Source organism: Pecten maximus, chromosome 6, assembly GCF_902652985.1.
Source record: "Pecten maximus chromosome 6, xPecMax1.1, whole genome shotgun sequence".
Lineage (NCBI taxonomy): Eukaryota > Metazoa > Mollusca > Bivalvia > Pectinida > Pectinidae > Pecten > Pecten maximus.
Genome location: NC_047020.1, coordinates 15,542,180 through 15,569,551, shown reverse-complemented (window position 1 = coordinate 15,569,551; position 27,372 = coordinate 15,542,180). Strand labels below are relative to the sequence as shown.

Sequence of the window (27,372 nt, the reverse complement as noted above, 5' to 3'; positions counted from 1 at the left end):
TGAATTGCATATTTCAAGGATTCTACCAACTTTCTATTCAATACCTCGTTTGTCTATTAATTTCAGAACAGAAATTTAGGAGTTATACATCCAATACACATGATTTCTGGCAGGTTACAGGGAAACTATCATAACCCAGAAATGTTTTGTGTCCTTAAACTCTTGTGAAATGCTACTTGTTAATGATTTGTACAAAATGAATAGCCTCCAAAATAAGAGTGTATTATTATTACGGTATGTTTAATCTCTTAAAACAAAATAAAAATATAGTACAGTATGTTTAATCATTTAAGACAAAATGAAAAAAATGTACACTGAGGTACTGTTATCAAAATATGATTTCACATTTTTCACAAGAATATACAGCTTTTAATGTCTGAAATTGCCACAGGGACTGTAGGCACAAACACTCATATTATCATAGTTGGGATAAAGATTTCAGCAATAGAAATTGTGCATGTTTCTGATGGCCAAACGAAGGAATGCCCCTTTAAGGAAATAAACTAAACTACCAGTAGTCCATAAAAAATTAAACTGTCACCACCACTGGTGAAAACTTCCAAGATAATGATTAATGCGAAAAATATTGGTAGGTTGACTAGATAATCTGCGTAAAATTAATGTTGCAAAATATTTACTGTTATTACATGAAAATCACAAATGACAATTGTCAAGATAGTCACTATTTTGGCTTTGTTTAAACATTTTTAAACTTAAGGGTGTATGCTGCCTTACTATGCATACCATCTGACAATATCAAGAATGTGTGTACAACATTTGTCTGAAAGTGTCCCAATGGAATATAGAATTTGTCAAAAATATTTAAACTGTACATGCCTTAAAATGTCCCAATAGAATTTAGAATTTGTCAAAAATATCTAAACTGAATTAAGGACATCAATGTAATCTTTATCAAGTTTATTATGTAGTCCAATTACATTGGGAAGAATATGAGAAGCAATATTTTGCTTGATAAACAGGCAGCTTATGAAAATAATTCAAACATTAAGTGAATTTTTTTTTTTTTTTTAAATCAATTGAAATTTCACTTCTCCAAAATTCGTATGAAAGTGGAAGCAAAATTAATGGCAATTTTCACAACGTTATAATTTAAATTTTGAAGAAAAAAACAAGAGTTCAGTCAGAAGAGAGATTAGGTTTCAGAATTACATACTGCATCATAAAATATTTGTATACATCATTATGATTATCAAAAGTAAGCATTTATTGTAAAGAAACAAATCTTTATATACATTTGAAGTGATAAAAACAGTCAAAATTGAACCTGGTAAAATATATCTGCCTTGATCTATCACCTTTTTGCAACATAAAACTGTGGTATTATCATAAAACATGGTATTATCATAAAACAAACAAAACTACACAGGACATGTTAAACTAACCCTGTCATGTCTGAAAACATGAATAGTGTCGAATACCTAGAATGTGTCAAACTCCCTTGTCCTTTTTTAACATTTTAATTCAAGAGTCGAATAAAATCTATACCTCTAAGTATGATCTATAAAGCTGATTACTGTATCTGAAGTAAATTAAGATCGATTAGCTAGTTTTTTCTTAGTTTACGGTGCTTTTCAGCCCAATTATGCATATTTCTTTGATTATAGCCCACCGAAATTCCTAAAATATCTTTAAAAAAAATTCTTCACGCAGGGACTTGAGAATTTGTTACAGTCTACATGCAATCTAATTAAAATTAGACTTGTAATTTCCGTTCCTCTACGATACACTGCAATACAAGATCTAACAACACCCGTAGGAGGTCATCTCAGCATGACCTTTGAGCTTTAAATATAAGCCAATGATAATTGTTCAATGACGTCATCAGTCAACCAATGACAAACAGCCTTATACGAGCCTTCGGTTGCGTCTCCTTATTATTGGAGACTCAAATCAGCGCTTGATTTGAAATACGCAAAATTTCACAAACTTTCGTAGACTACTCAAATGGCTACGATAATAAAAAAAAGTTGCTAATCCCTGGGCGTTACATTGAAAGAAGAACAGAAATCGATAAGGCCTATATATTGTCTTAGTCAACAGGACGGACTGTGTTGGCAACCGGATTTCGAAAACCGTTACCGTACACGTTATTCCCTACCAAACTATTTTTACACGACGCTGCTGTCCTCACTGTCTCTCTCTCTCTCTCTCTCTTTGTATGATTAATGAAAAATCTCACAGGCAGCACGCGTTTGTAAAAATATAAATCTGTTGGAGTGTTCTCGGTGAGGTGGAATGGGTGAAGCCATGTTGTTTACCGTTACTATCGACCATCGGAATACCCCGGGAACGTTACGTAAGTATTTATACTTCCGAAGAATGAAATCACACCGAAAATTTCATAGGCGACACGCTGATTGGCTGAGCTCAAAGGTCATGCTGAGATGAACTCCTACGGGGCATCGTTAGATCTTGTATTGCAGTGTATCGTAGAGGAACGGAAATTACAAGTCTAATTTTAATTAGATTGAGTCTACATGTATTTGGACTTTCCCTATAGTGTGTATATATCTACTGTATCATGATTCTAAAATATTCAATTTGCTATTATAATATACATTCGTAATTCACAGTTTTGATTTTTCTTGACAGACAATGGATAAAAAACGTAATTGCATGAGACATTTGGACTTTTTAAAGCAACACAAATATCAGACATATATGTATGATATATGTATGATGACCGATATTTTTTTCCTTTTTCTTTTTTTACATGTTTGAGGAAACAAACATTTAATTCTATAAAATTGCACCAAGATAATAAAGTCAAACATTGTAGAATTTTACCAAACTGAAGGAGAAAACATAAGTTTGTAACCGAGGACTTTAGTAGCAATATCTATGTACAATCGACTGGGACTTGGTACAAATCGCCAACCAAATGATCTGCACATGTGTATACGTAGTTGTCGATTGAAACAAGCCCAGGTACAGAGGCTGCCATGGCTGCTAATAGCGATTCCGAGCCAACTGACAAATCAGTGACCTTGAATGTCGGCCTCAACTCTGATTTTTCTGATGGAACCCAACTTGATTAGGCCCCCTTAACCGTACTCTGGTTATGGCACACACTGACATCATAGATATGTTGTTAGAAATATTACAGATATATGGCACCTCCTCATGTAGTAATTATTTGTACAGTACTCATAAACATGGATGGGAATTTGTGACAAATCCTTGTGTTACATACTATACACATGTTACTCTTAAAAGTCTTTGAGAGAAAACTTTGAATTGTGTTGAGAAAATATTAAATGCAACACAGCCAAGAAACCTGGCAGCACAACATCAGAGGAAAGAAGCCAAAGCAAGAGTCTTTAGGTCTTGTAAATAATGAGGGTCCTTAGGGACAATAACACAATATCATATCCCATGTAGCTCTTGTAGATAATGAGGGTCCCTAGGGACAATATATAGTAACACCATATCCCCGGTAGATAATGAGGGTCCCTGGGGACAATAAAGTAACACCATAACCTCGGTAGATAATGAGGGTCCCTGGGGACAATATAGTAACACCATGTATCCCCGGTAGATAATGAGGGTCCCTAGGGACAATATATAGTAACACCATATCCCCGGTAGATAATGAGGGTCCTTAGGGACAATATAGTAACACCATAACCCCAGTAGATAATGAGGGTCCCTCGGGACAATATAGTAACACCGTAACCCCAGTAGATAATGAGGGTCCTTAGGGAAAATATAGTAACACCATATCCCAAGTAGATAATGAGGGTCCCTCGGGACAATATAGTAACACCATAACCCAAGTAGATAATGAGGGTCCCTCGGGACAACATAGTAACACCATAACCCCAGTAGATAATGAGGGTCCCTCGGGACAATATAGTAACACCATCACCCCAGTAGATAATGAGGGTCCCTCGGGACAATATAGTAACACCATCACCCCAGTAGATAATGAGGGTCCCTTGGGACATTAACATAATATACTATTTCCCCTTGTTGTATGTTGTACAATTAAAGTATATAATATTTACTACTACCACTATAATCTAATTATGAATCAAACTACAAATGTATTCTAATAACAAACTGAAAATGAACTGAACAAGGTAAAGTAATTTTCGGAAACAATAGAATTCCGAGTAAATGAGAAACTAGAACTAACTCTATATAAAAAATATATCAAATCTAAATGAATATAATTCAACTACAAGTACTTTCTGAAACTAATAGGTCAAACAGATATTATAAAAGGCACCTCTTCTCCTATATGAGCACCTCCCTTTATCAATCATTTATCTTCTACATAATCAGTGTCCCATTTTAAGTTCACTTGCTTCATAACAGCTCTTTCAGTAGACGATTCCTAAGCCAAAACTAGTTGTCCAAGTCCATAGTTCAATTCACCCTGTAATAACATCAATTTACAGATAATGGTTTTAGGAAATAGTTATTGATTACACAATTGAGGGGAAATGTATTGAGTAGAGAGTTGTGTGATCAAATTTTCATTACTGAAAAATTCAAAAACAAACAAAGTAATTATTTTTTTTAAACAAATTGACTAAACCATAGTACATATAGTGTCCCTATACACACCCACTAATTGCTTCCCAGAACACCTAATGCAGAAATCAAACCAGCAAACTAATTGCTTTGGTGACCTATTCCTACAACAATCTTCATAATTACACAAGAGAATGTTTTAAATTTTTTACATATACAGTGTATATGAATAAGATTTGATGACCAAATGGCCAATGGAAGAGGTTTTAATCATGTAACTTACACAACCATCCCTGTAAGAGTGGGTGAAATATAGGTGTCAATGTTAAATTTCAAACCTTACAGAGAAAAGAAGCTGGTATCTGTATATCTTCAGCAATGAAATTCATCCTCCAATATCAATGATATCTGGAATTTTTTTTTATACCATCTTCCAAAAAAGATATTGAAAATATACATCAATCTTGAAAATCTAAAATTACGGTAAGATTTTCTAGAGCACTCACCATGGACCATTATATACTACACTACAGCTTTCTTCCTTATTCGTACCAAGTTTAATTCAAGATTACCACAATTCAGCACTACCACAATTCAGCACTACCATATGTCATGGTGATCTTGAATGGAACTCTATTAGGTTAAAAATTATGTAGTACATAAAACTGATCTTAGAAAAGACGCTTACAAATATAAAAGATACAAGTAATACTTAGTATATTCAATTATCATTTACGTGTTTTTTTTTCATCATTGTAATGCAGAGGAAGAGATAAGTACATGTTGTCACCATGACAACATGCACTGGAAAACAACTTATTTTTTAAGACAAGACAAATGGACCCAACTGTATCAATTAAGCTCCACTAACCAACAGCATGTCATTGAAGGTATATCTTAAACCCATCAACATTAATAATTACTTAACTGCAAACAAAATATACATGTCCTTGGATTTAAGATCACCTTACAATGACATATAAAAATTAATTCTTATATAATACAATAGTTACTCCTACATACTTTCAAAAATCTTCATGCAAACAGATATCTTATTTCAGTACTTTACACAATAAACACATTCTGCTAAATAATGACTGCACTTATTGCAGTTTCTGTATATTGTATGGTGGGTGTGGATATTTTGTTACCTAAGTATGCCCTAAAATTTGAGTGTGCCAAAGTAACAGTAATCTTTATAACTTATGTGTAACTATGGTAACGGAACTTGTTACATATGGTTACCAGGGCAGCCAACTCTTCCCAGTCATATGGACGTTAGATAACATAAACTGTTAGACTCTACCCACAGATGTTTAGCAGCTAAACACTGTTCCAGTAACATACTGTGTGTTAACTTTAACAGTACATATGAAAATTTATGACACAATAATATATTTTTAATTATACATTCTTAAGACTTCAAAAAATACAGTGTGATTAAATACTTTTAGTATAAATATAAAGACTTAACATTCGGGCTGGATGTTATAGAATACACTTTGAACCACAATAAAAAAGGTTTTGTACCATTAAAGAAACATATTCACTGATCAAGAATTCATTCTGTTAATTTCTAATCTAAGGAAAAATAAGTGTTCAGATGTATTGAATTTTGTCAAAATAATGAAAATATTTTACAATGTCCAAAAATTTTAATAGAAATCTATAACTGGAATGCTTTAATATTTTTGATACTGGTATATATCAAAAATGTGTAATTGGAATGTTATCCTAAACATTTTTACTGGAAATATTTTGCTAAATTTGATTGAAATGAACTATTACATGTTGTGATAAAGTGTAATGAATATTAATGGTTTTCATTATGTCATATAGCTTACTGTAAGTTTTCCAAGCCCTACATTGTGCAACATTCAATGTATATGATTTGATTTTAAATTCAACAAAATTGCAACAGTGTATACAACGAGAAACTATTTCTTTTCTGTTTATCAAAAAACATTGCACTTTTCCGTGTGCTTCATGTTCAATGTTTCAATATCATGAGATATCGAAGTAATGACTAAAAACCTGACCACTCTGTGAACAACATTTTGTATCGTTAACCCTTAGGTATCAACTTTCAGAATTGATAATTACTGCCACTGAGTATTATAGATTAAACTGATGTGATATTTTTTATAAATATATATCATTTTAACACTAACCATAAATTGAGCAAAAATGATGCTCCTTATCTACAGTATAATTATGTACTGTTACAATATTATTTTCATACAAAGATTTTGATTATAAGAGTCACTGATGTAAGATAGTAGATATTTACGTTCTAAACATCGACCACTGTATACAAGACACTCACATTTTTCTGTTAACAGAAATTTGAGCAGAACATTGTTGTTCGATTTGAATGTCAGAAAAACTATACATGTTGAAATTTATCAGTTAAAACTAGGAGTAAAATATCACTGATAATTTCAGACATCTATATTAACCACCACAATAGAGAGATGTATCCTGCTGCTCTTTACAATCTCACACGTGAATTTTCATCAGACAGCATCCATTTGTACATCAGCTACCACAAATCGTCCTTGACTTGTTTCAAAACATACGCCCAACACCTGTAAAATATACAGATACAGCACTGAGGAGGGACAATAAATATCTACCATACATCAGAGTGTTGGCTTCAGTTCCCTTTTCCAATTAATTTGCTGACCATTTTCCCCTGAGTATTCCATCATTTGAGTTATATTCTACTTACTAAGATAGCTTAGCTGGAAATTTGGCTAAATTTGACCCCAATGTGACTGATGAACAGTCCAACATGTTAATTAATCTATTTATGCCTCACAATATTTCTTGGTAATGTATACAAATGTATGTGCAGCAAAACAGTTTTGATGGTAATCCCCTCTAGAAGACGATTCCCATTTTTATGTTATAATTACCTCTGCCATAGCCCTGGAAGGTGTCCATGCCTCTCCCTATCACGGCAGGAGTGCCTCTACCATATCCCCTCCCTCGCCCAAAGGAAGCTGTAAAACAAAATTCAACATAAACTTTCCGTTCACAGAAACCATATTAAATACTAATGTAACTAGTTAAACATGAAGTTTATAATAGATCTACATTTCTACATGTAAACGTTAGAAGTTAGAACAATGGAAATTACTGGGATTTCAACAGTTTTAGGCATCATGTCTATCATCGAGTTTTGAGTACAGGGTATAATTATTACTGTCCTCTTACAGCAACATGAATTCTAAATTTTCTGTCAGGTAGCCTACATCACAGGTATCTGCATCTGGATAGTATTGATAGGAAAAACATATAAGCCCCTACTCCTACTACTTCCACAAGATATAACATGTGAAAAGTAAAAGGCAGGGGCTTCAAGCTTCGATTCACTTTTAATTTAAGTTCAATGAGAATAAAATATCAAATGCACACACACTTCAGTAATTAACCTTGACTTAAAGATGAGAAAATGAACCAAAAGTGGTTGTGATAGCTGACGATTAATCAACTGTGAAATGGAAGTAGGCTATATATTTTAGAGTGGTTTTGCAATGGTCAATCTGATTGGTCGACAGCTCTGTAAACAATACTATACCTACAATTGTCAACCAATCAGACTGTCCATTTTAAAACAGCTCAAAGACAGATAGCCTACTTCCTTTCCATAGTTGATGCATCACCCGATCTTCAATTATTACACCTTGTTGATATTTTTATAGAAGGAGTAGGGGCTAATATTTTACTATAAATATTAATCAGATGCAGACGCCTATGCCTGAACTCAGTGGATTTGTTTGTGCTGGATCTCCAGGCAAATAAACATCGTAATAACCTCACCTCTGGTTAAATAGTTCTGGACAACAGCAGAAGACAGGATTTCTGGTTTCTTTGCCTCAGATGTAACATCAGACTGCAGTTCTGGGTTAACTTCATGCTGAACGAAAGGCAAACTCGCAGTGGGAGACTTATGATCAGACTCCACACCAGAATCTCCACCTAACACACAGGTATCACTGTCATCAGAGGAAGAAAGGCTGCTTTCCTCTTTAGAGGCTTGGTCTGCTATGTCCTCAAAATTCATCAGACCAACATCACTGACCATACCATTTATCTCAGTCCTGTGTGATGGGTCCAACAATAGGTTGTCCTCATCTTGGTCTTCTTTCATTAGGTTGTCTTCATTCTGAAATTCTTTGTCTTCATTGACCGATGTACTATCCAAGACAAATTTAGTTTTATCTTCATCTTCTAATGCCTCAATTTGGTTCTCTCTCAGGAAGGTGTTAACAGTACCCATCACATCATGCAAGGCTGATACAAAGTCTTTCACCCTCTCTCTCCCCAATGCTAGGTCTTCTCCAGTCCTGTAAAGACATCACTAGAAAGATTATCAAAGGGGATTACATCCTCAGTGCCAGCTCCATTTCATCTACTGTACTGCCCAACAGTTGTTGTACAATATAACATGGTGAAATAGGATAATCATATTATAAACCAATCAACATGAAGCTATACATATATATGGAAACAAAGTACAGTGTGGATCTTCGTAAACTCGACAGGGCTACGAGAAAAGTTTGAGTTATCCGAGTGTTCAAATTAAGGGAGCTGTCATTTTTGGTGCAAAGCTCGGTTAATATTTGTCAACATTATTATCATCATTATAACTTTGCTCTGTCACTCATAAGTTTAGTTTTGCTGATATACAGACATGATAGTTTCTTTCACTTAGACACTTCAATACAATATGATGTACATATCATGTTTGCAAAAGGAATAACGATGAAACGGAATTCAACCGAATAACATTTATTAATGTCACATCAAATAATCGTTAAATCTAACACACATTATATATAAAATGTAACAAAACCATTACCTTACACTTACATACAAGAGATCCCAGAGAGATCTTAGCGCACACAATTGAATGATCTTTATTGGGTTGTATGTCAAACTAATCCTCTCTCTACTTTTCAATTCTTTCTTTTTTTTCCTCTTGAAAGCATGGTCCATGGAAGCATGCAGGGCGATTTGACTAGCCCACCATCTGATGATGATGGGCTAATAAAATACAGTTTGATGGGCCTATACTTACGTTTTACCGATAACCCATTGATCACCATGCCATTTCCATGTACAAGTACAGGAAGTTGAGCTGCGCATGTGTGTATAAAATGTTACTGTTACTTGAGTTGTGTATGTTATCCGATTTAATAGACGACAGTGACTATTTATTTAGATGTACTCTGAGCACCTTGGTAGTAATGCTATTGTTTCAGTCATTTAAAGATTTAATAGGCATCATTTCATTTCTACACCCATGAAAACACCAGCAGAGTACCGACCCAAGGTTGAGATTAAACTGTGAAGTGTGTCAGAGATTGGTTCCTCTTGAGCGAGCAGGTAGATGAGTTGTTGACAGTATAGTGTGTATTATTATGGGAAATTACCTGATGTAATTATATAAGTAAAGCAGTACTTTTTATCACCGAGAGTTGTTATAAGCTTCCTCATACAATTTGTTTTATTTGTTGAACACTTCTAATAACATATAATAATTGGTAGGTTTGTAGTGACATCAGCAACCAGATTTGCTGTGACTAGATAACAAGGATAACTGATTGTGACATTGATAAATTAGCTAAAAAGCTTCAGTTGTACAAAAAGATGATATATTTACCCAAGCAAGAGTTTCTCTGTGACATTCTCAATGCTGGCCTCCTCTGGGAGTGTCTCAGCCAGGGCAGAAACACGGCCACGTTCAGCTTTACTAATATTCGACATCAGGCAGTCCACATCTAGATGGTTCAACTGTCTCTCTGTCAGGGTCAAGTGGGATACATAATGTTGGTAAAATAGTCATAAGACAGCTTTTTAATATCCCACATTGTGATTATGAGGTCAATTATCTCTTCCAGTAATACAATTTATCAACCAAATTACAATTTATCATTAAGTGTTTGAAACCTTGCTACTATTCCACTTCTTATGAAATGTATAGAATTTTCCTCCATAGATAGGACTTTCTGCTACACACAAGTCAGAAAACATTGACAACGGTCATACTTTCAGACCAAATGTTATTTATTACTTTACTGCGTCTTTCATGAATATAATTAGGGAGGAATCATTTTTACACATGGTTAGGAAGTAGCTCATTATTCTACATTATTATACTACAAAATACGCAAGAACTTTTAATGACTATCCATCAAATATTGTGATTATTGAACCTTACCTGAGCTTGGTGACATTTGTAGTCTAGCCTGCATCCCCAGGGATACACAGGTCTCCCTCAGCCTGCTCACATACATCACATCTTTGACCCCTTGGTTGGTCCCAGACATCACATTGGCTGGACTGCTGGTAATATGAGTCGTGGATGAGTCTTCCTTCTTTCCCTCAAACAAATCGTCCAAGCAAATGTCTCCTATAAAAATATTCACATCATATATGTACTCATCAGCTGAAAGACCGAAAAAAACTTTGAATTAAATGAATATATATAAACTGGCAGAGTATGCATTTAAAATGTGACATTATGTGAATCATGCAACTAGACACCCTTGACCTCAGTGACCTCTGTGACTTCGGATGGTGGGGTGGCACACTGACAACACACTTGCCTTTCACCTAGGCAACCCATGAAAATATGTAGGTGATTTGGAGGACCATATTTTAAGTTTAACCTACAAACAAGAGGCCCAGATGGCCTAAATCTCTCACCTGAAAATTTCAGTAATTATGGCAAAAAGTTCTATTTCAAATATTTTCCTACTTTTGAACTGCCTCTCTTAACAACGGTTCAAAATACAGGTGGACCAAATCCTGTCATTCTTGAAAAAGAAAAAGGATTTTAAAGGGTTTTTTTGCTATATTTCCCCTATTGGACCCTCTTTCTCCTGCCCAAAAAGTGCCACATCATTCGTTTATAGACATTAGATCTTGCTTGCCCAATAATGCTCCAGACCAAATTTCATCAAAATCCATTCAGGTGTTCAGAACTAGTAGGGATTTCCCCTATTGGACCCCTGGGGATCCAAAACATTTGTTTATACAACTTTTAGATATCATTTGCCCAATAATGCTCTAGATTAAATTTCATTAAAATCCATTCAGGTATTCGGGACAAGTAGGAATTTAAAGGATTTACCTCCCTTTCCCCTATGGGCCCCATTCTTCCTGCCAATAAACCACACCTTCCATTTATGCTCCAGACCAAATATCATCAAAATAAATTCAGGTGTTCTGGACTAGTAGGGATTTAAAGGAAACATTGATGACTGGCGGAGGTACAATGACAACGGACACTCCATCATGGCATAAGCGCACTGGACCTTTGGGCCAGGTGAGCTAAAAATACCAAACTTATCCTCAAACAAGAGGCCCATGGGCCTTAACGGTCACCTCAGTTATGATATATTTTAGCATATGTGACCCCTGTGACCTTGAATAAGGTCAAGGCCATCCATTTGAACCAACTTGGTAGCCCTTCATCATAGCATGCTACAGACCCAATATTGGGTGTCTGGGCCACTTAGTTATCAAGAAGTTTTTTAAAAGATTTTAGCATATTTGACCCCTGTGACCTTGGATGAAAGTCAAGGTCATCCATTTGAACAAACTTGGTAGCCCTTCATCCCAGCATGCTACATAACTAATATTGGGTCTCAGGGCCTTTTGGTTATCAAGAAGAAGTTGTTTAAAGATTTTAGCATATTTGACCCCTGTGACCTTAAATGAAGGTCAAGGTCATTCATTTGAACAAACTTTGAAGCCCCCTCATCCCAACATGCTACAGACCTAATATTGAGTCTCAGGGCCTTTTGGTAAACAAGAAGAAGTTGTTTAAAGATTTTAGCAAATTTGATCCCTGTGACCTTGAATGAATGTCAAGGTCATCCACTTGAACAAACTTTGTAGCCCTTCATCCCAGCATGCTACATACCTAATATTGGGTCTGTGGGCCTTTTGGTTAACAAGAAGAAATCGCTTAAAGATTTTAGCATATTTGACCCCTGTGACCTTGAAGAAAGGTCAAGGTCATCTACTAGAACAAACTGTGTAGCCCCTCATCCCAGCATGCTACAGACCTAATATTGAGTCTCAGGGCCTTTTGGTTAACAAGAAGAAGTTGTTTAAAGATTTTAGCATATTTGATCCCTGTGACCTTGAATGAATGTCAAGGTCATCCACTTGAACAAACTTTGTAGCTGTTCATCCAGCATGCTACAGACCTAATATTGGGTCTCTGGGCCTTTTGGTTAACAAGAAGTTGGTTAAAGATTTTAGCATATTTGACACCTGTGACCTTGAATAAAGGTCAAGGTCATTCATTTGAACAAACTTTGTAGCCCTTCATCCCAGCATGCTAGACCTAATATTGGGTCTCCGGGAATTTTGGTTAACAAGAAGAAGTTGTTTAAAGATTTTAGCATATTTGACCCCTGTGACCTTGAATGAAGTCAAGGTCATCCACTTGAACAAACTTTGTTGCCCTTCATCCCAGCATGTTACACACCCAATATCAGGTCTCTGGGTCTGTTGGTAATTGAGAAGAATTGAAAATGTAAATTGTTTACGACGGAAGCCGCCGGACAAAAGGCGATCGCAATAGGTCAACTGAGACTTTGTCTCAGGTGACCTAATAAGCTAGCTCCCTGCCCCGGTGCAAGTTTAGTATAAATGTTTGAGGAGAGATTTTAGGCTTTAGCTTACTATTTTAAAATTGATGATTCTGCAAAAATAAAGAAGGGGGCTCATTTTGAGGGAAGGGTCTTATTTGTGGATAAATACAGTGCATGCCTTATTACAACCTTTCTCAATCCTCCTAGAAGTGTCTTTGGCCAGATCAACCACAAGTTTGGTTCCATGTAGTGGCCAGCGGTGTAGCTCTGTTACTGCCTTCACTGCACTGTCAATTGTCTTGAAGTGAACAAACCTTCCAACAAAAATCAATATACTATAATACTACAGTAATATCTTATTTTATTGCCAATCTTTGTCCAGCTTAAGAGCTTAAGGAGACAAGGTATTCTCAATTAAACAGTATGGAAGCTAAACGTGTATCATAACACATTTATCCTGTTAAGTTTTGTTTTTCTATTGTATAGTGAATTGATAGTTGGAAGACATTCAGGGTCAAACATAACATGGCAAAGAGTCTCACAAAATTAAGAAATTCAAGATCAATCTTAACTTTTAAACTTGTTTTGTTCATGTTCTCATATTTGGTAAAATGGACTCTGTCTAAACCAGACTCCTTTAGGACTATACAATTCGGCCGGGTTTGTAGACAGTTTAGGATTGTACAATATAATAATATAGTTGTTATATATATATAATGTAGTATCATCCATGGCGATATGTATACATGTATATACATTGCGATCCAGGTATTCCTATTATCTAAAAGACGACTTGTCACTATGATCATGTCAGGGTAGTCTGACCATCACTGTGCCACTGAAACATTCTTTTTGAAGAACATGGATGTTGCATAGCGTTATAAGCTGTGGGTATTTCTGGCTAGATGATTGGGTGCCATAGATCGTGAGTTAGGGGCCTGGTCAGGGCACAAGTCATAAAGTTGTGTTCCTTCATCATTTGTGTTACTGTGTTAGATATGTATGTAATATTATGTATATACATTGTACACACAAATCTTGAAATTACATATATTGCATCTGTAGAAAGTGTTTGTCTTAAAATGTAACATAGGTACAAAACTTATAAGATATAATCTAATAAGGCTATTACATTCCTTATCACATCATTCTTCTGTCAATTGAAAAGCTATGATTTATGGCACTTCCTTTAAATCAGAACTTGCTTTCATCTTAATAATGGAGTCCTCTGTCCTTTTCAATGCATGAAGTAGATAAGGACATACATAATTAATAGAATCTTTCACCCCCTTGGGACCGAGTGAGACAGGGGGATCTCAACCATAGGGGGACAATTCTTAAATTGCCAAAAACAAGACTTGCCAAGTGTTTGGCAGCTTAAGAATCTTACCCAAAGATTTTACAAAGATCTGGACTGGACAGTGTCCGGTTTAAACAGAGTCAACTTCAATGTACAATTAAGGTATATTTTCTTTCTTGAAATCAATGTTTTTACCAAATTAATTTCAAATAATTTGTTATAAGAAGTCTAAAATCAGAGTACAGTATTTTGAGATTTTGGTAGGGGAAGTACTGCCTTAGCAGCCTTATTAACTTCCCTAGCAACCACAAGTTCTGATACAATGGGAATCCAGGATTCTGAGGGTGCAGGAAGTGGCATGCAGCCAAGAGATTTATTTTTTAAAGAATGAAGCGGGAATTTTACCGAACTGTCATAGACATGGGTGAGCAGTGACTTATTCTTAGATAAAAATGGTATTACATACTACAAATGATCATTCATGATTTTGTCCTATATTCAATTATTACCCATAGTTGAAGCTTCCAGCTCGCTGATTTTCCACAACAAAGAGATCTTCAACTCTGCCACATTTGCTGAATAACTCCATCAAATCAGCCTGTAGGAAATGCAAAGGTTAATACATTAGTAGGTGTAATCTCCTGAGCAATTTCTCTATTTCAACAATAGAGATGTTTTACACTATATGTTCAACAAAGACATTCAGTTCCCCTGGGAGCTGTCATGGGCATGCTCTCTCACTGAGATTATCTGATAGGTTATTTAGAGGTACATGTACAGTCAATATGAAGAAGGGGACGTTAAAAGTGGTGATTTAAGTGTAATGTGTATATTAGTGTAATGTGTACATTAGTGTAATCTGTATTAGTGTAATCTGTATTAGTGCAATGTGTACATTAGTGTAATGTGTAATATTAGTGTAATATGTACATTAGTGTAATCTGTACATTGGTGTAATCTGTAACACAAGTGTAATGTGTACATTAGTGTAATATGTACATTGGTGTAATATGTACATTAGTGTAATCTGTACATTAGTGTAATCTGTAACATAAGTGTAATCTGTATTAGTGTAATCTGTACATTAGTGTAATCTGTACATTAGTGTAATCTGTACATTAGTGTAATCTGTACATTAGTGTAATCTGTATTAGTGTAATCTGTACATTAGTGTAATCTGTACATTGGTGTAATCTGTAACACAAGTGTAATGTGTACATTGGTGTAATCTGTACATTAGTGTAATCTGTACATTGGTGTAATCTGTACATTAGTGTAATCTGTACATTGGTGTAATCTGTACATTGGTGTAATCTGTACATTAGTCTAATCTGTACATTGGTGTAATCTGTACATTAGTGTAATCTGTACATTGGTGTAATCTGTACATTAGTGTAATCTGTACATTAGTGTAATCTGTACATTAGTGTAATCTGTACATTAGTCTAATCTGTACATTAGTGTAATCTGTACATTAGTGTAATCTGTACATTGGTGTAATCTGTATTAGTGTAATCTGTACATTAGTGTAATCTGTACATTAGTGTAATCTGTACATTAGTGTAATCTGTACATTAGTGTAATCTGTATTAGTGTAATCTGTACATTAGTGTAATCTGTACATTGGTGTAATCTGTAACACAAGTGTAATGTGTACATTAGTGTAATCTGTACATTGGTGTAATCTGTACATTGGTGTAATCTGTACATTAGTCTAATCTGTACATTGGTGTAATCTGTACATTAGTGTAATCTGTACATTAGTGTAATCTGTACATTGGTGTAATCTGTACATTGGTGTAATCTGTACATTAGTGTAATCTGTACATTAGTGTAATCTGTACATTAGTGTAATCTGTACATTGGTGTAATCTGTACATTGGTGTAATCTGTACATTAGTCTAATCTGTACATTGGTGTAATCTGTACATTGGTGTAATCTGTACATTAGTGTAATGTATATTAGTGTAATCTGTACATTGGTGTAATCTGTACATTGGTGTAATCTGTACATTAGTGTAATCTGCACATTAGTGTAATCTGTACATTGGTGTAATCTGTACATTAGTGTAATCTGCACATTAGTGTAATCTGTACATTGGTGTAATCTGTACATTAGTGTAATCTGTACATTGGTGTAATCTGTATATTAGTGTAATCTGTACATTGGTGTAATCTGTACATTAGTATAATCTGTACATTAGTGTAATCTGTATTAGTGTAATCTGTAACATAAGTGTAATCTGTATTAGTGTAATCTGTATTAGTGTAATCTGTACATTGGTGTAAAATGTACATTAGTGTAATTAGTACATTTGTGTATATTATACAGGTTGTACGTAAATTGAGCTTGAACTTTATTAAGAATTGCGTTTATACTATAGGGAATACATTTTCAAGTTGTTGAAATCAAACACATTATTTTTGGAATTCAGTGAGTTTCGTTTTCCTTACAAACGAAAAAAAATCGTATCTCAAAGGTTTGTCTATAGAATAATTAACCTAAGTTGCCTCATTCATATACCCACGATGTTGAAAATTTACTCAATGAATCTTGTCTGGGAGTTACTAATCTTTCATGGACAAGTTTTTTTATCAATTTCGGACAATTATCCGAAAATCACAAATAACGGTATCTTCAATTGTATTTGCAATGTATCCATTGCTGTTTTGGCTAATAAAAATTCAAAATTTTCAGCATTTATTTCACATCGTGTATGAATTGCATTTTAAACTTCTATTACTAGATCTTAATTATATGATGTAAGTCGTTATAAACGGCCCGTTATTCAAATGTCATACATGTTACGACCCGTTAAAATAGAAAATTATTCAAATTTCACATGTTACATACAACCTGTTATAATAGAAAATAAGTAAGATGATACAGGTTGTATTTGGCCCGTTATAATAGAAAATAAGTAAGATGTTACATGTTGCATATGGCTCATTATGAGAGAAAATTAGTGCGATGCTACATGTTATATATATATATATATATATATATAGAGGATCTGTCATGAGTTTCCCTTCATATTAGATTTATGATACGAGTTTTGAATTTTTTATTTTTGCGAGCCTCTGGCGAGCAAAAATAAAAAATTCTAAACGAGTATCATAAATCTAATATGAAGGGAAACGAATGACAGATTCTTTTTATCATATGACGTTTTCTTTCATCGTTCCCCATCAAAAACTGATTTTCTCTTTTGCCTTGAATCGTCACATCTCAACCAAATCACCCGAACCTTCGAAGTAGGTCAATTATACCGACGAGAGAAGAAATAGTTCTAACACAACTGACTCTTGAAAAGGATTCATTTTATTAAATACACGTCTCAAAACAAAATTTCAGCATTTTTTCATTTAATCTATAATAGATAAATTGTCCTTGGTGTTTGAAACAATGAGGAAATTTTTTTAGTTTGAAAGTTCATGAGCGACTGTTTTTGATGTGACGAAGCCGTGACGTCACTTGGCGCGATAATGGAGGCTTCGTTGTACAAATGTCTATTCGCTGTCGCTGTCGTACAGAACCATTGTACGGCGCCTTTTCACTGCTTTGTGTTTATCCTCGTCCTCGCGGGAGTTTATGGAGATGTGAAATGTTCCACCGTGAATATTCCCACTGAACATTGTGTTCAGACTGCCGTGAAAAGCGACTTTGGATGCCGATTTGTTGGCAGTGTTGTTTGTTTTGACATTACACGTGTTTGTCGACGACAGTGTCAGCATGTTATTCTGAGTAACCGTTGAAGGCAAGTTGTAACAAACTACATTGCCGTTTTTCATGAGGATTTTGTTAAATAATGTTATTATTTGTTTATTTGAAAAGAAGCTAGACTAGATATGTCTCATCGGACAACACAACCGCAATTTTCTATCGGAGTTGAAATATGTTACTAGGGGTCATAAAATAGATGTTTGCCAGGCCTAATCTAACATCTTATAGTATAAATATAATTAAAAAACTTAGGATGTTTACATCTTGGATTTTATCTTTGATTGTACAATATGTTATGTTAATAGACCAATTTGTCGTTCAGTTGATTTTTTTTCAAAGTTTACAAGCACTAGTCGCCATTTTTACGAGTCGTAGTAAAAAGAAGTAGGTCGTTCCCACGCGTATGAATACAGTTCTCACGGAACCAGCCAATCAGCGTAGCGAAAGGTGTTATTACACTAGTGTCATAAAGAAAATTTATGTGATGGGTTTATGACACCGTATATAACGGTAGTCATATGATAAAATTATATATGGCCCGTTATAATAGAAAATTATATGTCCCTGGTTTGGGTAGCACTTTTTATTAACTAATTCACAAATATAACTCAAAAAGTTTATTTAGCACTTTCATTATTGTTGTCTAATTCAAAAAATAGCATTAATTGCAGGCACGTGTTGACGTTTGTTTCTATATAATTTCCTATATGACGGCTCTGATCCCGTTAAACCTCTGACGTCACAAGTCAGAGGTCACCAAAACGAGGTCAACGGCTTTGGGCTTCAGGTGTGTTTTTGAGAAAAATCGCAATGTATGTATTATTGTGATAATATGTTATTAATTGTGAGAGGAAGCACTCTTACGTGGTCTGCTACACACGTGTTTCTTCTCCGGTTGTGTGTATACAAAGTTTTACTTCCGGTATTGCGCATCGGAAATCTTTATAATTTTACACGCAAGAAAATCTTATCCTCTGGTTTGTTAATCTGTCAGAACTAAAATTTACTATATTCGTGATTTTGTAAGCCTTTTACATCGTTTTTATTAGAACATAAGTAACATTTTCTATGTCTCGTAGTCCCGCGATTTACGATCCTTTCGATCCTCTCGGACTTTTTCATACTGCGTAGCGATGTAAACAAATGGTGGCCCAGTTGTGTTTTCCCCTGGGACACAACAAATTTTCGATAGGGTAAGGAACATCCAATCATTTTGAATCAAACCAAAATTCTAGTATGTATATTGAAATCTCGGATAAACGTTCACTTTCAAAAATTCTGCGTTACTGTAAAGACCACGTAGGTTGCTGCTTTGAAAGTCGGCAGCTTCAAAACTCTACCTCTCCCACCCACCCTTTATTATAATTCTCTTATGTTAGAAAATGTCAGTTATTTGTATCTGTAGAGTAGGTTAATGTGTGTTATGTAGAAGTAGACTTTGTGATTGTATCAGTAGTTTAGAGAGTCAAGCTAGGGTTCCTTTGTCCAGGACAATTAACTACATGGTTTATTACATGTTTTTCCTCTAAATGTATCTGTATTAATTATGAATATGTTACGTATTCCTTTATGCAATATTATGTAATCTTAGTCAGATTATGTAATGACAGATAATTTACGCAATATTACGTAACAATGACAATACAGTAATAAACCTTAGCTATCACCCAAACCTGATGGTCTTTCTAGTTTTAATTCATTTACAACATTAGTGGGAAGCAGAAAGTTTGTACAAGAAACTTTCTACTTGCATCTGCCTGACGATTGAACTATTAATTACTCTAAAACTAAAGTCGCTATGAAAGTCGGACTTTCAGCATTTTTAGTTTCATCCTAAATCACATTTTTTAAGCTTAACATAGCAAATCGTTCCAGGGTACACTTTAAGATATATATGCTCATAATCACGCAGTCTCGGTGCACTCTGTCAAATGTTTTTTTTTAAAGTCTACAAAGGATGTACATGTATCTAAGTTAGAATTCCATTCTATAACCTGCTCTAATTTGTTTAGCAGCAAAAGGATCGGTTGTTCCCCTACCAGCTCTAAAACCGGTCTGTCCTTCTCTATGGTGTTGATGTACTTTCCTTTATAAGCCACTGGACGATGATCTCTCCCATTACTACTAATTTAATCTATAGATCTGTACATATATATATTTATGTACATTTACGTGTATATACTTGTATATAATTGTCAAGTAGTAATAACGAAAGTACAGACAAGTAAATTGTCAAATTTTCGATTATATTTTCAAAATTTCCTGCAGGGTACTTGTCAGGGACATAGCTATCTGTTCATTAATTTAAAGGCTTTAGGGTCCTGGTAAATTGCTTTATAAATGGCACATATCCAGTCGTATTGTAAACAGCAGAGAATACTGACATACAAGTGAAAGCAAAATTCAAAATTGATACAATGAAGGCAATATAAGAACAAGTTATAGATTACGACTAAATGTTCCCTAAGGGTAGGAATCATCCAATTCAATATATACCTTGGTGACACTTTGTTGTACATGTCCAACAAACACAGAGAATAAGTCTCGGGGGGTCGATCTTGGAGAGGTCATGTTACTGAAGGTATGGCACTACTTTATCCTTCCTAAACAGATACCTGCAGCTGTCAAAACTCTTCACCTGCTGAAATGAAAACACAGTTTTGTAATTATAAGTTTGTTAGGAAAACTTAATCGTTGCGATTTAATGTTACAAATTGATAGCGGCCAGTATAGATTATATTTATCTAAAGCCTTGATAGGAATCAAAATCGGGAACTCTTGGCTTAATTGTCTTATCAAGCTAAAAAGAAGTTCTCTCCAGTTAAGAAATATATATATATTGCAGCTATATAGTATTTACCAGGGTTACACACTCTCATCCAGGAAAGAATCTTCTTTGACCTTTCAAGGGTTACACCAATGCTTGAGGAAGCAAAACCGAGTAATTCAAGGTTCCTACATGGGCTCCACTGTAGAAGTCATTAAAATTAGTATTTCCGGGTTCCTACATGGCCTCCACTATAAAGAAAAGTAATTGAAATTATAATTATTTCAACACCTCTGCTAAGGAATGAACCCAGACCTCTGGCTACCAGTGTTGTGCCCAATCAATCCAGATAAAGAGATTTTTTTTTAACCAAAAGCTGGTTACTTAAGTTTTAAAAATTAGCGCATTCCTATTATTTTATATAAGTATTCAATACAAAGATGGCAGAGGAGTCTAATATCAAACCTATGGATTACATTATCTTGTATTCAATATTGAATTGTATTTATGGATTATATCATCTTGTTAAGTATTCAATACATAAGTGTATATAATTATGGATTACATTATCTTGTTAAGTATTCAATACATATATAAGTGTTACTGTGTATATAATTATGGATTATATCATCTTGTTAAGTATTCAATACATAAGTGTATATAATTATGGATTACATTATCTTGTTAAGTATTCAATACATATATAAGTGTATATAATTATGGATTATATCATCTTGTTAAGTATTCAATACATATATAAGTGTATATAATTATGGATTATATCATCTTGTTAAGTATTCAATACATATATAAGTGTATATAATTATGGATTATATTATCTTGTTAAGTATTCAATACATAAGTGTATATAATCACGATAGTATCCGCCTTCGGCCCACGTTTGCCGAAGGGTTCATTGTGGTTTCTCCAGTTACTAAAACATTCTTATTGTATTTTATTGTATTTCCAGTACTTCTTATATATATTATGTGATTGTATTTGTGATTTTTTGTGTTTTGATAAAGGGGCGGATTGCCTCGAAAATTTAACAAACCTTATTGTTTACACTGTTTGAATTACTTCTTTGCCCCATGTATATATATATATATATAACCTTTGTTTGTTTTAAAAGAGACACAATGTTGATGTAACCAAAGGTTATCCATGCTGGTAGGGGGCTCCCCAACCGCTGGAAAAAACTTTGTTCGCCTTTCTTTTTTTTTGTTTGTTTCTAGATTTCAATATTATAAAAATTATTACTAACAAAACTATCAAAATTAACAACACGTAAATTTAACCGAGTGAGTGTGAAAGAGAACGCATGAAGATGTCCTGAAAGAGAGAAAAGAAAGTGACACTTTACTGTTGTTTATATATATAAAACATGTGTGTATGAAAGAGAGCGGCAGAGTATACTAGTTAAGAGTGTAAATTAAATCAAGAAATATTAAAAGAAAAAGAATATGATGAATGAAAAAAAAGAAGAAGAAATATTAATAATAATATTAATAATTATTGTACGATGATGAAATGGCTCGGTGCTCTAAATAGCACCAGATACTTCGATGTCAGATGAAAAAATATAGCACGTATGCAGTTACAGACATTTTAGACAATTAACGTCACGAACTAATAAATACTAACACGCACCTCGCAAGGTTTATCTATTTAAAAAAAAAAGTATTATTATTTATTATTTGTATTGATGGAGTTACCAAAGATGTGACTATATGAGCCAACTCTGAGTACGAAAAAAAAAAAAAAAAAAAGTGTATATAATTATAGATTACATTATCTTGTTAAGTATTCAATACATATATAAGTGTATATAATTATGGATTATATTATCTTGATAAGTATTCAATACATAAGTGTATATAATTATGGATTATATCATCTTGTTAAGTATTCAATACATAAGTGTATATAATTATGGATTATATCATCTTGTTAAGTATTCAATACATATATAAGTGTATATAATTATGGATTATATTATCTTGATAAGTATTCAAAATTTAAGTGTAATTATGGATTATATCATCTTATTAAGTATATTCAATACATAACTGTAATTATGGATAGAGCTGTGTATCTCTAGTAGTGGTGTTCCGATTAATCGAGTTCGTCGAGTATCACTTGTTTGAGACGTTTGATCAATTAATCGAGTAAGAAATAAGTAATCGAGTTTCGTCGGAAGTGCCCTACTTCAGGTTTTATGAAAATATATTCGCCGATTTAACATCCGCAAGTTCAGCTTGACAATGTCTAGGCCTACAACAGTCGCCTGCGGGAAATGGTTATGCTTGTATCATACAAAATCAAGCGTCGCAATAACTGGTACAGTGTTGTAATACTAGGAGGAATGCAAACGTACCGATGACTAAGATTTTGTTTGTGAGAACATAAGCGACTAGCTATAAAAGCAACGTCAATGTATACGATCCTTCTTCCCGGTAAACGCACAGGGTCTATTTTATGGAAACATTTTGGTTTTTAATGAAAACATGAAGCATTAGGTCTGTTAAGTACTGATACCTTAAATATGACAAAAACTATTTATAAAATGTGCAGAAAGTCGTATTCCTTCAATGGTAAGTCACAGTTCTACTTTTGTTTTCAAAGTATATTAGACTTTCGATAACGGATGGATTAAAGCATTTTACAGCCCGTGCAAAAACTTCCAATGAGCTAAATACTCCAATGAACAATCCTTTTGTTGTTGTTTTTTATGTGTTGGATAAAATTATTAAAAAAAACAATTTTGGTTCATTTTTATCTGTGTAATAAACAAATGAACACACAGGAAGATAGTATACATGTAGCTATATAGGTATAACAGTTATTAGTTACTGAAATTGTTGTTGAAAGCATTTCACAAAATATTGAGACATGAATACAAAATATACATTTGGAAATTAATCGATTTTAATCGATCATCGATCGGTTACACACAAGTGATGATCGATCACAAAAATTCAACCGATTCCCAACACTAATCTCAAGGTGGGTACTGGGTAGCGATACGATTTGTATCGTGATACAGGGGTCACATACGATATGTATCACAGTATACGAGAAGCTGGTGACCTATCAGATATCTGATATTCCATCGTACTGTAGTTGTGTTTTGTTTTTGGTATTTCGGGAATATTAGAGACTTCGTCTACATTTGATAAAAAAAAAAAAAAAAAATTGGCCCGTTTCCCACAAAGCGTTCTTGAATTTAGATAATTCGGATTTGAAAGAACTCCAACAGGCAGCTTTATAAGTCGCTGAAACGGCCTCGTCAGCCATGTTGTGTAATGCAAAACGTAGGCAAATGTTGGTCAAGGGAGATAACTACAAATTTCCATGTATCACGATACAAATCAAGGATAGACGATGCATCGATGCACCATTCTGTGATCCAATAATTGATGCATCAGTAAATCGTTACACCACTAATCATGAATTGTATCATCTTACTTTTATGTAACTTGTTAATTTAGTCAACAATTTGAAATGAGTATTTTTAAGGAAGGGTATTTGACCTAACAAGCACACCTGCCCTTGTAAGCACACCACCACCTTTTCTCAGGAAAAGAAAATAGATTGAAACATTTAAAAGTGCCTTCACACTAATGTGTTGATATGATCTTCAGTATAACAAAGACTCTGGATTGTTTTTGCTGCATAAAGATATGTAAAGGGGAAAAAAGTTACTTCTCCCACCCAGATTTCATACAGCTTATATGAAACAACAAAGATGGCAGAGATTGAAGTCTGATATCAAACCTATAGGATTCCAATTCTATCGAATAGGATTTTATTTAGATGTATAAATTAAATGCAATTTCAGTATAAAAACAGCGCTTGTTTGGTTTGTTTTGTTTAACGTCCTATTAACAACAAGGGTCATTTAAGGACGTGCCAGCTAGGTTTTGGGGGTGGAGGAAAGCCAGAGTACCCGGAGAAAAAAACCGATAACCAACTTAAAGTGTCAAAATCCACTTGCTTTTTGTTGCCAGTTCTTGGCCATTTTGTTTCAAAATCAGACTCAAAATTGAATTGATTGGGCACAACTATACCAAGGAGAAACCCATTCAGTAAGCCTACCAGTGAAATTTGAGAAATATCTTCCCAGTACTTTTTAAGAGTAAGTAATAACAATCTTCAGTTCTCAAAATCAAAGATGGTCATGTACGTAGTGACAAGCAACATTTGCATACTCAGCCTCTGATGATGTAGAAGCGCAGTGATTGGACAACCAATCCAATGCCCACCCCGGCACTCTCGTGAATTGTATAACTATGTGACCTGATAAGCAGTAATTATTCAGTTCTTTTTCGCAACTTCCTGACATTTCAATAGTATGCTAATTGTAAATTGAGAAACAGTAGTAGATAACAAGGATACACTGATTGCGACCAGCGAGCGTCATTACACTGGTAAAACAGGAACTATACGCAACAGGGAAGGTATATAATTGGGACAGCTGTGATTGGCCAGATCAGCCTCAATCCCCCATAACTTTTCTCATTGACGTCTAAAACGGCAAAGGACCTGAAAGGTCCCTGACGTTAAAAAATCCAACTACTATTATATAATATATAGTCTATTTATATAGTAGTAAACTGGGATTTAATATATGGATTATTTGAAACCGGGCAACTGTTACTGCCTTTGAGAGAAGAGCATGAATAATGCTTTACCTCTTTAGCTGCAGCTGGTGTTCTGTAAAACTATTGTCAACTGATCATGATAAAATTGCACATGAGTTTAAGCGCTACAGTACTTTCAGTACTTTGATTAAATTACTGTGCATTCACATCATACAAATGCAAAAATAAATCAAAGGGCCAAAGGCCCAGAGAAACGTCAGGGTCTGAGGTCATACAATAAGAAATTTAAAATTGGATTTTATAGTCAGTTACATTTGTATCAGATAAATTAAACCGTTATTAAATAATATATTGCAAAATTTACTGTTTAAGTGATTTTGACTATTCTTAGTAACAAATCCATTAGGGACTTCAGTTATCGCCAGATGGCGTGAAAAGGGATGTATAACTACAATGTCTAAATTTGCCAGGACAGTTTGCCTGAGCACATGTTATTGGTAGTGCATTTGAAGTAAGCCTTGATGCTTAGTATCAAAGTCAAAGTAAGGAAGGGGGCCACCATTTATCTGTGAGATGTAAAGTATTTTCTTGTTTCTTAGGCTTAGTGAAATACTTGTTCTTTCATAGGTGAAAAACAATCCCCTACCTGAGTGTGGTATGTTCGTTTGAGTTTTTGCTTTTTTTAACCAGAAAATATTTATAATATCTATATGTTAATTGAAAGCTTATATATCAAGGCATTTTTAGTGAATTTTTCAAGCTTCTACATGCAAGCGGAGAAAATTCATTAATATTTTGATAAAATTACACAAACTATTACCTCCCTTCGTGATATAGACTTTTCCAGATTAGTTAATTTACATCTTCATTTTTGTTGTAAATTGGCATGAAGTATTTATAACAAACAAATCATGATATACAAAATTATTTGATTATATTATACTACCTTATGTACTTTCTTGAGAGTAATTTTAAAGTAATGATAAAAACAGTTTATTTGTTTAGTACCCGAGAAACTGACTATACTGTAGGAGTTATTTCCCCTCCGTTACTATTTGTTTAGTACCCGAGAAACTGACTATACTGTAGGAGTTATTTCCCCTCCGTTACTAAACATATCCCTCTTACTGATCATGACCCATTTAATAACACATTGATTAAATTGCAATTAATCTACAGTCAAACAAATGTCCATTGTCAATATTTTGGATGACTCTCTTAATCTATATTAGCGGTTTTCATTATTTTTAGGTAATTTTTTTAATTTTTAACTCGTGTCCCAGAGACCTATATATTAATATTCTAGGTCTCTGCCTAATCCATACTCAAGAATGCGTAAGATACGCGAGTTTGCGTTGCGTATACATATCTGGCAAACTTCAATTACCTTCTTGCACATAATTTCAAGTTATGTTATCTGCATGCGATCCTTGTCATAGTCTTTGATCGGCCATCGCCCCATACTAGACAGCTAACAGACTTACCATAGTATGCGAGAACGATACTGTTTACAAACATTTTCAATAAACTGCTTTACAACGACGACTATGCAACCTTCGCAATAAAATGGCAGTGCTGGTTATATCTTAACAAAGGCAATAGACTAATGCAACTGAATATATTTCGTGTCTTACCGCCACACATCCTGGTTAGCCATGCCAGTTAGCTTTCCCCAACGGGCGCGTGTAAGCTCTTTGGTGACAAAGATCTAGGCTAACGATGACTACTTTTCGAAGCGAGGGACATGTGACCATTCTGTGGTTCCCCCCTCAGCGATGTGAATAAAATCTTTATTGGTTCCCGATTTTCCTATAATTTTGACTACCACTGCGTATTTTTTGGAAGAGGCTAAATCTCCG

General features: G+C 34.3%; 1 protein-coding gene across 1 annotated transcript; it reads right to left on the bottom strand.

Annotated features, from left to right (window-relative positions):
* Positions 1-219: 219 nt before the first annotated feature.
* Positions 220-27,372, bottom strand: LOC117329082 (heterogeneous nuclear ribonucleoprotein Q-like). Its single transcript, XM_033886795.1, has 10 exons — positions 27,148-27,372; positions 21,003-21,160; positions 20,639-20,783; positions 14,928-15,016; positions 13,308-13,432; positions 10,730-10,921; positions 10,172-10,310; positions 8,326-8,852; positions 7,419-7,505; positions 220-7,088 (listed from the first exon to the last, which is right to left on the bottom strand). The coding sequence occupies exons 3-10, from the start codon at positions 20,711-20,713 to the stop codon at positions 7,069-7,071; spliced, it is 1,254 nt and encodes a 417-aa protein (XP_033742686.1). The 5' UTR covers positions 20,714-20,783; positions 21,003-21,160; positions 27,148-27,372; the 3' UTR covers positions 220-7,068.

Coding starts and splice junctions, on each gene's coding strand:
- LOC117329082 (XM_033886795.1), bottom strand. CDS start 20,713: ATGACCTCTCCAAGATCGACCCCCCGAGACTTATTCTCTGTGTTTGTT. Junction 15,017..20,638: donor TACAACAAAGTGTCACCAAG/GTATATATTGAA, acceptor CATTTCCTACAG/GCTGATTTGATGGAGTTATT. Junction 8,853..10,171: donor ACAGAGAAACTCTTGCTTGG/GTAAATATATCA, acceptor ATGTCTTTACAG/GACTGGAGAAGACCTAGCAT.